The following is a 14312-nucleotide window of genomic DNA, read 5'->3' on the forward strand; positions in this document are numbered from 1 at the left end:
AAAGAAATGTTAAAATATAAAGAAAATGTCACTGAAATCATTTTCACACACTCCTTTTTAATCGTTCACATGGCCCTGACTTCGGTCACAGTTAAGATAACCACTGAAGCCCTCTGAGTCCTTTGAGATATTTATTGGAGTAAACTTTCTATGTCTGATCAGGAATTGTATTAGAATAGGTTCCTTGTTAAGATTTCCATATCAAGGATTGAATGGAACTATATACTTTTGATTGACAGATTTGATGTTAAGAAATGCATAGTCATGTAGAGTGATTGTGATCCTAAAATTACAGAGAAGATAACTTTTAAAATATTACTTAAAGAAAGGATATATTATAACCAGCGGTGAATCACAACCATAGACAGAGTCTTATCATTGAAACAATTACACTAAACTGGTAAAATGGAAAATGGATGTATGGAGATTTGATAATGTCTTTTTGTGAATAATAATATGTGCGTGTGGTTACATTTTTAAGTTTGGATCAGGAAGTTATTTTGAAGTCACAACTCTAAAGTCATTTAACTTGGGTGAATGAGCCTGTGATATTGTTTGACTCCTGATCATGATGACAGAGACTTCTTTTTAAACAGGTTCTTAAAATTTGAGGTTTTTGAAGTAAAACCTATTTTCATGATGTAATACTTACCATAACTTTAGTATGCAAGTTGGCCAGCCCCAGTCTCAGGCAGGCCAGTTTGGCCAGTTCTGGGGTCACTCCCAGCCCGCGGGACCTTTCCCCTATCCTCCGGGATATGGGTTTAACCCCATGGCATTTCCGTCGTGGAATCCTTGGGGTTTGGTCTCTCCCTCGCGGAGACTAATAAATCATTAGTATAAGGGGGTGCGATATCTAGAGGGGTGCGATAATATATCACATATATTCCAGAATCCGAGCACCTGAGGTCATGTTGTGTATAATTACTAGTCTGTGGAGGGCACTGTGTGTTTGTTGTACCTTAGAATTATCACCAGACGAAATGTTTGTAAGCCTCATGGCTTTAGAGTTTCACTATATTTCACAGAATTAGATTAGATCTATCACAAAGTCCATGCTATTTTTGATAGATTCATTTATCATACCAGAGGCCAACAGAAAGCAATACTTGATCAATAAATTATAATACACATTTCTTCTTCTTTCCCTTTATTTTGCATGGGTAAGTCTTTATACTGGTCTCATATGCTCAGTACATTTAGAACACAAGTGTGTTAACATTCAAGATGAATCTTGCACTGCAAAATGAAGAAGAAGTTGAAGTCCAATATTTTCTACAAAATGAACAAAAATAAAAACAAATTTAAACCTTTCTGTTGGGGGAGGGAGGAAGGGGGAGGGGGAGGAAGGGGGGGGAATTATATTTTCTTGCATGTCTATGTCTATTGTCCACATGCTATATTGGTGGTTTTTTTAGGTTTTTTTATATTACTGATATTATTCGTTTTTGACAGAATTTCACTACAAGCAGTACTTTAGAAGAATACATAGATACAAAATTTACGAAATTCTTTGAAATTAGATCAATATATCGTGGTCATCTGATGAAGTTTTTTTCATGTTGTCATTTACAATTCCTTGCTTTCATTGAAATCATACACCGTCCAAGATGTACATCAATTCAACCTCATTCATGAGCGCCACCATTCTGGATCCGGAAATTTAAACCGGTATTCGGACTTCATACTACTTTATCGCGCTTACCGGAAGTATACAACACGTTGGGTTGCCTGTAAGTTATAGTGTAGCTGTACATGTACTAAAGCTACCTTTTCAGGTATGAGGCCAGATGAACATAAGAGGAAGAGGAGCGCTCAATATAAAAAGAAGCATGGCATGAGTAAAGATGAGAAACCGAAAGATTCGCACCAACCGAAATCAAGGAGCACGAGCGGAAAGGGCAAAGTGAAAGTAGACCAGAAAGCACAGGGAAAACATTTTGGCAGTCACATCAGCGGTGCTGCAAAATTGTTACATTCTTCGTCTAGTAGTGATGTAAGATGTTATACGCCCTGGAAGCGGAGGGATGATGGCATCATATATAAATACTTTAAAATGTTGGAAAAAGTATGAGCTTTCCAAAAAAAGCTACTGTAGAATGCGATTTTCATTCTCTTCAGTGATGAGTGCAGCAATTAGCAAATATCTGACCATTTTATTGAATATAATTCATAGTTTTGTAAAAAAGCATACTGCTATCTTTTTCTGTCTGTGGAAAGTGACCAGCATTTAAAGGTAGTGATCATATTGAATAGTTAAATGCACTAATGGTATCACTATGGTTAGATTTCTCTCATACTGTACCAGCTCAGTGTGACTGATTGATATAAGCTACATATTATAAAGAACATGTATCAGTGCTGTATTGTTCATAATATAATATTAACACTGACAACAGGGCACAAAAAACTTTGGGATTTTCCTTTTTGCCCTATTGCTCAATAAAGATCTGTTTAACTAAAATATACATCAACAAATGTTTCATGTCTGACAACAAACATAAAATAATGTACAGCAGTTACAATGCTTTGATAGCCAGCTCGTAATCTAAAGACACATAATTTTAATTGTAATTTGATTTAAAATATGGAACATGTGTTCTTTCCATCACCGCAGGTAGTACTTTGATAGATATTACCTTGATGCTCTTAATCACAAACTCTGGGGTCAACAAGTTGTTTTTCTAGGGCAAAATGAGCCAAACCCAAGACCTGAAATTGAACCAGGAAATCACAACTGGAGACTTAACCAGCCTAACTACATGTTAATAGGCCAATTGATCCAGCCCTGTTCCATTATATTGGCACACTGTTAGGTTCAATGTATCATGGTGCATCCACATGCACCCTCCAAAGTCTGCAGTCCATTATGTTCACTCAGCCTCTCTGCAGTTGATTCAATAAAATTAAGGTTAAACCCCTTCCACCATTCATATTTCCATTGTGGTAAAATTACTGCTGAAATGAAGTACAATTAAATGTATCTGAATATGTAATTTACAGGTATTCTTATTTTTACTAAAATGACCAGGAAAACAGAAAATTTGTAAAATATTTACACTGATTTCCTTCCACAGACCAGTGACAATGATCAGGCCTCGGCGACAATCAGTAAGACATTCCAGCGCAGAGAAGTTGTCAGTAATTGGGCACGATATGAAATACTTCCCCCGGATGCAGAGACAGCGCAGAAAAAGGGAGAGGACTTTCTCAACCTTTTAAACACAGCTGGTATGTTTGAAGGCGGCTGATAGCGTGCATATTGATGGTTTTTCTGTGTTAAACTTATTGTCTTAGAGTATCTAATTTGAGTAGTCATACTAACATATATTTGATTAAACACTCTGGTACATATTATATCTTGTTATATGTGTGGGTAAATTGTTTGGTGGGTAATAGCTAAAATAATTTAAATGTTTTACAAATGTATAGCGTAGCATAGGAATAAATAATTACAAATTACAATGAGAAATCTCTTTTATAAACAACATCCCTTAATTTACACCTATTACACTAGATAAGTATTTTCTCTCATTTCCCTGTGTGTAAGATAGAGCTGTCCAGGGTAAGAAAGTAGGGTAGGAAAATTCTATCTTACATCCCATTTCACGTGACGTGACATCACAATGGCTCAACAATGACGTGACGTCAAATATTTGGAACTCTGATGGGGACAAAGCGACGTGATGAAATTAAAACCTTTTACGATATATTTACCGTACATGTTAGAAAGTTGTGATTATTTTTTCTTTACAATTGTTGGCAAATATGGGATATGCTAGATCTGGCTGGCTGATTCGTTTTTGTCCAAAAAGCAGGTGAGAAATTGATATTTTCAAAATGGTGGCCAGTTGAACGCATTTTCATGGTTTCTGAGCTTATTCTGTTGGTTGGAAATAGAGAACAATACTCTTTCATGCCCAAGGGTGTAGGATAGGAGTTAAGTTTTATTCAATACAGTTTTAACAGTATGTTTTAAAGCTAATAGTTGGTCTCTGTTGACAGGGGGAACTAGTTCCCAGTTTCGCTTTAAGGAGGAAGAAGATTGGGATGACAGTGAGAGTGTGTCGACAGACACTAAGCTGTTAGCTGTGGACCTGTCCGACCTCACAGCCAGTATCCAATGTATACCTCTATACCAAAGACTTGGGATAGAACAGGATCTGTTTAGTGTAGGTACAATTAACATTTACTGTAGTCTGTTATGTTTAGTGTAGGTACAATTAACATTTACTGTAGTCTGTTATGTTTAGTGTAGGTACAATTAACATTTACTGTAGTCTGTTATGTTTAGTGTAGGTACAATTAACATTTACTGTAGTCTGTTATGTTTAGTGTAGGTACAATTAACATTTACTGTAGTCTGTTATGTTTAGTGTAGGTACAATTAACATTTACTGTAGTCTGTTATGTTTAGTGTAGGTACAATTAACATTTACTGTAGTCTGTTATGTTTAGTGTAGGTACAATTAACATTTACTGTAGTCTGTTATGTTTAGTGTAGGTACAATTAACATTTACTGTAGTCTGTTATGTTTAGTGTAGGTACAATTAACATTTACTGTAGTCTGTTATGTTTAGTGAAGGTACAATTAACATCTACTGTAGTCTGTAATATTTAGTGTAGGTTCAATTAACATCTACTGTAGTCTGTAATGTTTAGTGTTGGTACAATTAACATCTACTGTAGTCTGTTATGTTTAGTGTAGGTACAGTTAACATCTACTGTAGTCTGTAATGTTTAGTGTAGGTACAATTAACATCTACTGTAGTCTGTTATGTTTAGTGTAGGTACATTTAACATCTACTGTAGTCTGTTATGTTTTATACAATAAGACCTCATTATAATCTCTCGTTTCTATTGACACTACATTTACCACCGTCATACTTCAAAGTCCCTTTTTATACGCCCGTCAAATTTGATGGGAGTATAAGGGTAAACTTTTGTTTGTCCGGCATTCTCCTCCTACATTTTTCAACGGATTTCTGTGAAACTTGGTATACATTATAATCATGATATGAAGTTGCGTCTCCCTTAAAAGAATTTTGTTTCAACATTTTTTGCAAAAGTTATTGCCCTTTAAAATTTGTTCATTTCAGTATTTGATTTTTTGTCCGGAGATTTTCTCCTACATTTTCTATAGCATGTCAGCTAACCACTCTTAGAATGATGCAGATCTTGATTCAATGTAAGAAGGTATATAACACTTTATGGCATTCGACGGGTGTATATTGTTCCGTCCCGCGGTACTCTTGTTGTCTTTTTGTTAACAATTCCTTTATCTACCAGGATATATATTGCCCAAACCTATTTTGATTCTAAATTTCCAGTGGACAAATGATGACATAGAACAAAAATTAACAGTAACATACAAGGTAGTGTAAATAACAGTTGTATTACCTCATTGTACCATAGTCAGTAATGGTTTCCTGGACACCACTGTACAAGTTTTAAAGAGGAAGAAAGCAGGATCTCTTTAGTTTATTGATAGGTATTTAACAGAACCTGTACCAATTTTCATTCCAACTTAAAAAAAACAAACATAGAAAGCTACATTCTAAGATTGTAGATATCGGTCATTGAATTCAACGCATTCTCTGATAAATGGTTTTGTGTGTATCGTAAATGAAAGGACGTTGACAGAAGAGAACTCCAACAGTCTGCAACACTCGAGTGATTGATTCAAAGCTATTCTCTGTGTAATATTTAGCAGACTGAAATGTGTTTATGATAAATATAAAAATTGTGTCATACCTTTTATTTGCACCTACTGTACTCACAATGATATTTTCTATCTATCTATATCTATATGTTATACTTGAAATTCACAAATTTTAATATTGTATCTTTAATAAGGCTCAATTATTTTGTAAAGGTTCATGCTCTTTGATAAAACTGATTGATGAACCACTTAAAACACATCTACCCATGATCATGAGTACCTGGATATCAATGTCCGTCTTTAAAAGATAATAATGTATGTTTCTACCTTTTGTCTTTTTCTAGACTGAGCAGATACAGGAGATGGAATCCATTGCTAGAGAGAATGCACAGGAATACCAACCAAGATCTCGTGCTGTGGACCTTACACAGCAGAACAAACAAAATGTTCACGCTGTAGACCTTACACAGCAGAACAAACCAAGTTATTTCACTGCAGACCAGACATTGCCCCCAGCTCACAACGACACAGTAACAGGAGTAGTAGATTCAGGAACTGATATGTCAGGTGTTATAAAACAGAGTTCAAACAGGCCAGTAGATGATGGACATTCAGTAAAGACTGTAACAGATTGTCAGAGATTCACAGAAGTTGCGTCTAGTCCCAAAGATCTGTCATGTAGTACGGGTGTGCCTACCTGTGTCGACAGTACGCCTGTTTTTAGAACACCTGTAATTAACACACATGTAAACACAAGTGAGGAGATAGGTGGTGTGACCAGTAGTAACCTAGATGATGATTTAGACTTTCTTCTGTCACTCGACAATCCTTCAGATGTCAGTGATCTAGGGGAGACAACTCACCAAAATAGTAAGTTTTAAGGTCCCAAATTAAAGCTTATATATCCATGTGGTCCTGACAGCCTTTTCTTCTCTGAAAACTAATAAAACTCCCAGGTATTTCTTTAGTCATATATACTCCTCAGAAAGATCAGAATATTCCGTTTTCACAAGTTTGTTTTTATTTTTATATCATTCTGTTGACTTCTTTTATATGTGAATGATTTCATCAAAATGAAAATAGTTTTGAGCATGTTTTTGTCCTAATTATTACCGTAGTTCTTCTGGATCGCGGTCGAAGTGCCTTATCCTATTGAGTATTGACAGTAATGTGTTGGAAGATGCAAGTTAGAAATATTTGCGACTTTTTCATATGCTTTGCGGCCCATAAATTGAACTCTAATTTTGAAGATATATTTCTGTATTTCACGTATGGCAACATTAGTAAGGGTAGGCTTTCCAATGTAAAGAACACGAGTCCGACCCCTGCTATTGCTTTGTATTTCGTTAGGGTTTTTTCTTTCTTTTTTTCAAACATTAAATTTTCCAGTGTCAATGATTCTGTAAGATGCAGGTAGCAACATAGGATTTTTATGGAATATTTCTGTTGAAAAGGACTTAAATATTTCACAATAGTGACATTGGTAATACTATAGTTAACTTGTTGGTAAACTCCATGGAGAGTGGATTGACTAATTACCATAAAGTAAGTAAGAATCATTGCTAGACGAAGCAATTTGATTTTGTATATCCGAAAATAAATCTTGTGATCTTACTTAGGATAGAGAGGTGGGACTTTATAGGGGAATAAACTAAAAGAAAATTATTATTCAACTTTGTGTTACTCCCTATCCCTAATAGGGGAAAGGATAAAATTGAGGCCAGTGGAGATTTTGTATGTTATTCATTGTCGGTCAGTGTGGCTTTGTCTACCCCCTGCTATATCCTTGCTGTACCCTTGCTGTATCCTTGCTGTACCCTTATTATATCCTTGCTGTACCCTTGTTGTATCATTGCTGTATCATTGTTGTATCATTGCTGTATCCTTGCTGTACCCTTGTTATATCCTTGCTGTACCTTTGCTGTATCATTGCTGTATCCTTGCCTGGCCAGCTTAACATAATTATCATTCATCTCAAACATCCGGGTTGTATTTATTTATTACATTAATACTACAGCTAGATGATTGATTAACTGGATACCTGATGTAAATGTTTACGAAGGTAACATTAAAAATGTGGCATAATAAAGATTTACACGTGATGTACGTTCACATTTTCATTGCAGGTGTCCAAGAAAAAGTGACAACTCCTCCACAACAGACACAAAGTTCTGCCTCAAACACAGGTAAACTCAAAGAATGGAAACAACAAATACAAACACAACACATACAAACACAACACATACAAACACAACACATACAAACACAACACATACAAACACAACACATATAAACACAACACATATAAACACAACACATATGAACACAACACATACAAACACAACACATACAAACACAACACATACAAACACAATACATACAAACACAACACATACAAACACAACACAAATAAACACAACACATACAAACACAACACAAATAAACACAACACATACCAACCAATACAAACACAACACATGAGTGGGGCCAAATAGGGGAATTTGAGGTTAAAATCTTTAAAATCCTTTTTCTTCTGTACCATTTGAGGGATTTTATAAAAATTGCCCTGGAGTATCCAGAGACAAAGGGGGCTCAATTTTGTATAAACGAAGAGTGTGGCCTCTCTTGGTGCAGAGGGGCGGGGCCAAATAAGGGAATTTGAAGTTTAAATACATCAAATTTGTCTTCCTCTGTACCATTGTAGGTTTTTTTTTCAAACTTGGCCTGGAGCATCCATGGGCAAAGGAGACTCAATTTTGTATAAATAGAGTGTGTGGTCCCTCTGGGAACAGAGGAGTGGAGCCCAATATGGGAATTCAAGGTTTAAATCTTTAAAATCCTTTTTCTGTACCAATAACGAGCTTTTATCCAAATTTGGCCTGAAACATCCTTGTTTAAAGGGACAATGTTGCTCCCCTTGGGGGCAGAGGGACGAGGCCCAATAGGGGAAATGTAGTAATAACTGATTAAAATCCTTCTCCTTTAGTATGATTTGAGGGATTTTAACCAACTTGGTCCAAAGCGTTAATTGGCAAGTGGGACTCATTTTGTTTTAACAGAGAGTGTGATCTCCCTTAGAGCAAAGGGGAAGGATCCAGTAGGAGGAACATAGTAATAGATGTTTAAGAACCTTTTCCTTCTGTTTATTGGTAAGAATTTTAACCAAATTTTATGTAGAGCATCCTCGGGCTTGGGGACTCAATTTTGTATAAAGTGAGGGTTGCTTTTAGGGGGCTGAGGGGCAGGCAGGACCTCATAGGGGAAATTGAGATTAATGTTTAAAATCCACCCCAATTCATGGAGGCAAAAAGAAGGGACCTCATGAGGGTTGCTGAGAGACAGGGTGGTGTTGCTGAGAGACAGGGTGGGGTCGCTGAGAGACAGGATGGTGTAGCTGAGAGACAGGGTGGAGACGCTGAGAGACAGGGGGGGGTCGCTGAGAGACAGGATGGTGTAGCTGAGAGACAGGGTCGTGTTGCTGAGAGACAGGGAGGGGTTGCTGAGAGACAGGGGGGTGGTGCTGAGAGACAGGGTGGTGTTGCTGAGAGACAGGGTGGTGTTGCTGAGAGACAGAGCCAATTAGGAAATAGTTGGGAATACATATGTATTATATGTAATAAGAATAACTTTCCATGGTTGCTTATCATCAAGGTGAGCAATACAGGCCCTCTAGGCCTGTTGTTTTCCAATGTTCTTGCCGGTAATTCAATTAAGGATCTCAGATTTACTAGTCTGACACTTTACCAAATTAGCTGAAGAGAAAGGACTAGAGGTATCAAGGGCCATTTCCAGAGCCTCATCAGGGATTTAGAATTAGTTGTTATATTTTGTAATCTGGGATAAATGAAGTATGCAGATAAGAAATATCACATTCATATGATACCTGGTATAGAAGATGTGGCGTAACAAAGAGTAGTGTAAACCAGCATTTTACATTAAAATGTAAGAATATTGTCTGTTGTATGCTATGTACTTTGATAACTGGCCATTTTGAAGCAAATCCACAAAATACTACCCATATGAAATTTTGAAAGCCTCAACATGCACCAGTCAAATAAAAATTTGGCATGCTTAAGGCCAAACAAAATGTGTGTCCCACCTGTCATCCTAAGAAAAAATAGGGTGGGTAGAGGTAGGCAATTTTTTTTTATTTTGGTAATTATTTTTACTATGCTTAGAGGGGGAGTTCTGACTTAAACAGTGCATATTACTAAGTGCCAATAAGAGCCTAGTATTTTTACCTGGCGACATGTTATAAAAGATTTTCCCAGACCTTCCTTAGTTTTCCTTCTAAATTAAAATAAAAAGCAAAAATGCACACGCACCCCAACCTAGATATTTCAGTTAAAAGCAATAATTATTGTTTTTCTAATTTTCTACCAATAAACCCTTTATACAGTGCAAAATGTTCCCATTACATGACACAATTACTGATATTTTTCTGACCAAATTTTAATTGAAATATCATTGTACATTTAGAAAAAGTCATTCTGAGTCACTTACTGATTTACAGCTTGAGAGTGTTGTTTTTTTTTTTCAGGATTACAAAAAGAAACCAAAAACTTAGAAGACTGGTTAGACAGTGTCCTAGACTGAACAGAAGATGTCATCAGGTCTGCACTGACAAGTCTACCCTGAAAAGTCTGTACTGACAACTGACAAGTCTACCCTGACAACTCTGCACTCACAAGTCTACCCTGGCAACTCTGCACTCACAAGTCTATCCTGACAAGTCAACACTGACAAGTCTATCCTGACAAGTCAACACTGAAAAGTCTACCCTGACAAGTCTACACTGACAAACTGACAAGTCTACACTGACAAGTCCACCCTGACAATTCTGCACTCACAAGTCTATCCTGACAAGTCAACACTGACAAGTCTATCCTGACAAGTCAACACTGACAAGTCTATCCTGACAAGTCAACACTGACAAGTCTATCCTGACAAGTCAACACTGAAAAGTCTACCCTGACAAGTCTACACTGACAAACTGACAAGTCTACACTGACAAGTCCACCCTGACAATTCTGCACTCACAAGTCTATCCTGACAAGTCAACACTGAAAAGTCTACCCTGACAAGTCTACACTGACAAACTGACAAGTCTACACTGACAAGTCCACCCTGACAATTCTGCTCTCACAAGTCTATCCTGACAAGTCAACACTGACAAGTCTATCCTGACAAGTCAACACTGACAAGTCTATCCTGACAAGTCAACACTGAAAAGTCTACCCTGACAAGTCTACACTGACAAACTGACAAGTCTACACTGACAAGTCCACCCTGACAATTCTGCACTCACAAGTCTATCCTGACAAGTCAACACTGAAAAGTCTACCCTGACAAGTCTACACTGACAAACTGACAAGTCTACACTGACAAGTCCACCCTGACAATTCTGCTCTCACAAGTCTATCCTGACAAGTCAACACTGACAAGTCTATCCTGACAAGTCAACACTGACAAGTCTATCCTGACAAGTCAACACTGAAAAGTCTACCCTGACAAGTCTACACTGACAAACTGACAAGTCTACACTGACAAGTCCACCCTGACAATTCTGCACTCACAAGTCTATCCTGACAAGTCAACACTGAAAAGTCTACCCTGACAAGTCTACACTGACAAACTGACAAGTCTACACTGACAAGTCCACCCTGACAATTCTGCTCTCACAAGTCTATCCTGACAAGTCAACACTGAAAAGTCTACACTGACAATTCTACACTGACAACTCTACACTGACAACTCTGCACTGACAAGACTACCCTGACAACTCTGCACTGACAAGTCTACCCTGAAAAGGCTGCCCTGACAAGTCTACCCTGAAAAGTCTGCACTGACAATTGACAAGTCTACCCTGACAACTCTACACTGACAAGTCTACACTGACAACTCTGCACCGACAAGTCTACACTGACAACTCTGCACTCACAAGTCTACCATGACAACTCTGCACTGACAAGTCTATGCTGAGAACTCTGCACTGACAAGTCTATGCCGACAACTCTACTCTGACAACTCTGCATTGACAAGTCTACACTGACAAGTCTACCCTGACAACTCTGCACTCACAAGTCTATCCTGACAAGTCAACACTGAAAAGTCTACCCTGACAAGTCTACACTGACAAACTGACAAGTCTACACTGACAAGTCCACCCTGACAATTCTGCACTCACAAGTCTATCCTGACAAGTCAACACTGACAAGTCTATCCTGACAAGTCAACACTGAAAAGTCTACCCTGACAAGTCTACACTGACAAACTGACAAGTCTACACTGACAAGTCCACCCTGACAATTCTGCTCTCACAAGTCTATCCTGACAAGTCAACACTGACAAGTCTATCCTGACAAGTCAACACTGAAAAGTCTACACTGACAATTCTACACTGACAACTCTACACTGACAACTCTGCACTGACAACTCTGCACTGACAACTCTACACTGACAACTCTGCACTGACAAGTCTACACTGACAACTCTGCACTCACAAGTCTACCCTGACAACTCTGCACTCACAAGTCTATCCTGACAACTCTGCACTCACAAGTCTACACTGACAACTCTGCACTGACAAGTCTACACTGACAACTCTGCACTGACAAGTCTACCCTGACAACTCTGCACTGACAAGTCTACGCTGACAACTCTGCACTGACAAGTCTATCCTAACAACTCTGCACTCACCTGTCTACCCTGACAAGTCCACCCTGACAACTCTGCACTGACAAGTCTATCCTGACAACTCTGCACTCACAAGTCTATCCTGACAAGTCAACACTGACAAGTCTATCCTGACAAGTCAACACTGAAAAGTCTACACTGACAATTCTACACTGACAACTCTACACTGACAACTCTTCACTCACAAGTCTATCCTGACAACTCTGCACTCACAAGTCTATCCTGACAAGTCTGCATTGACAAGTCTACACTGACAAGTCTACCCTGACAAGTCTGCACTGGCAAACTTACCCTGACAAGTCTGTAACTGACATATCTCCTTTGACAAATCTGAACTGACAAGTCTCCTGTGACAAATTTCCATGAGATTATCTACTTCATCGAGGAAGAAACATTTGGTGTTACTGCTGAAATCTTCGTTTTGTGCTAAGTTGACTTTTGTTGCTAAGCTTGTGAAAATTAAATCCTAGTTTTGTTGAACATTATTGAAATTCAATAAAATGTCTGTTCAGGAGACTCATCATATCGTTTTGTAATTTTTGATGAGGACAACAAACTCACAGGGTGATTGAGAAATGTTTTCTTTCATGTTAGCATGACATACACCTCAAACAGAAATTATAAAAAATGTTGATAATGTTTTTCTAGTTTATTTAAACTAAATCAAATGACAGATAGGTATGTCTGCAAACAAAGTACAGGAATCACCCTTTATAAGTATTTCTTCATCAGGACATTTGAAACATATTTGCATCAGATGATAAAAATCGAGTGAGTTTGTTTTGTTTGATAGTGCGTTGCCTGCTGTACTCTGGTGTAACACTGACTTACACGGTAGGTTATCTCCCTTAGACTACAAATCGGAGTGGATAATCACTCTCTTACACCTGTTTAATTCTTGCATTAGTGATATTGGAATAATGTGACATTTTTCTTTAATATAGATTTTATTTTTGGGTGGAAAACAAGTACAAAATTTATAACACACAATCAAGTTTTTGCCCAAGATGTACAGTTGTGAAGTCAATAGAGAAGATTAAGTGTTTTAGAATGAGGAAGATTGTGAAATATTAATGAGCAGTCCTGCTTTGGTAGACTATATGGCCAGGATTATAGGCTGGTCATCTTTGATGTCAGCATCTGAATCAGACAATGTACTGACTTACACCGACCCTACCGGTACTGTGTTGGGGTATCATACCCCAACATCCGATATCAATGTCTACCTGGCCAGAGATTTTTGGCTTGGTATGCTCATCATTGTTATTTTTATTTCAGTAAACATCCCTGGTGGGAATTGTTTCTTGGATAGTTAAACACATTCTCATAAAAGAACTAGTTAAACAACTATTGGGGTAAGTTTTTGTAATTAATCATTGTTTAGGCAGGTCAGTTGGTTTACTGCAGAACACATGTACTGGGTGTGTCGGGGGGAATATTTGTAGTCAGATTTGTAAGTCAGTATAATGTTTATTTGTTAATCATCATTTGAGAAAAGTTATAATGTAGTATGACATGTGCAAAGGGTGAAGTCACGCGTGATTGTAGTAACACAGAAGTAAAATTAACATCAGGAAAATTTAAATATAGCTACTATTACAGGACTATATAAAACCCTTTCAATGATCCACCTCAGTCTGTTTGTCAACAACAGTTTTCCATCCGCTCTCGAGTAAAAAACGATAGCCATAACAAAGAAACTTCTAATAGTAGACATTCATGAAATGAACAACACTACCTGGCCCCGAGATAAAAACAACAACAAAACTTCCACTACAAACAGTACATGTTCCTCATAAACAAACAACACTAGCTGGTCCTCAGTGATAAACAACACTAGCTGGTCCCCAGTGATAAACAACACTAGCTGGTCCTCAGAGATAAACAACACTAGCTGGTCCTCAGAGATAAACAACACTAGCTAGTCCTCAGAGATAAACAACACTAGCTGGT

The 14312-nt window shown here is 37.6% G+C and overlaps 1 protein-coding gene across 1 annotated transcript; it reads left to right on the forward strand.

Moving 5' to 3' along the window:
• The first annotated feature begins 1673 nt into the window (after positions 1–1673).
• On the forward strand, positions 1674–10497 carry LOC110466500. The gene is made up of 6 exons (XM_021523025.1): positions 1674–1996; positions 3078–3231; positions 4006–4172; positions 6008–6533; positions 7790–7849; positions 10204–10497. Exons 1-6 carry the CDS (start codon positions 1781–1783, stop codon positions 10257–10259), a joined length of 1179 nt encoding a protein of 392 aa, XP_021378700.1. The 5' UTR covers positions 1674–1780; the 3' UTR covers positions 10260–10497.
• Positions 10498–14312: the final 3815 nt, after the last annotated feature.

Source organism: Mizuhopecten yessoensis, unplaced genomic scaffold (assembly GCF_002113885.1).
Source record: "Mizuhopecten yessoensis strain PY_sf001 unplaced genomic scaffold, ASM211388v2 scaffold11135, whole genome shotgun sequence".
Taxonomy (NCBI): domain Eukaryota; kingdom Metazoa; phylum Mollusca; class Bivalvia; order Pectinida; family Pectinidae; genus Mizuhopecten; species Mizuhopecten yessoensis.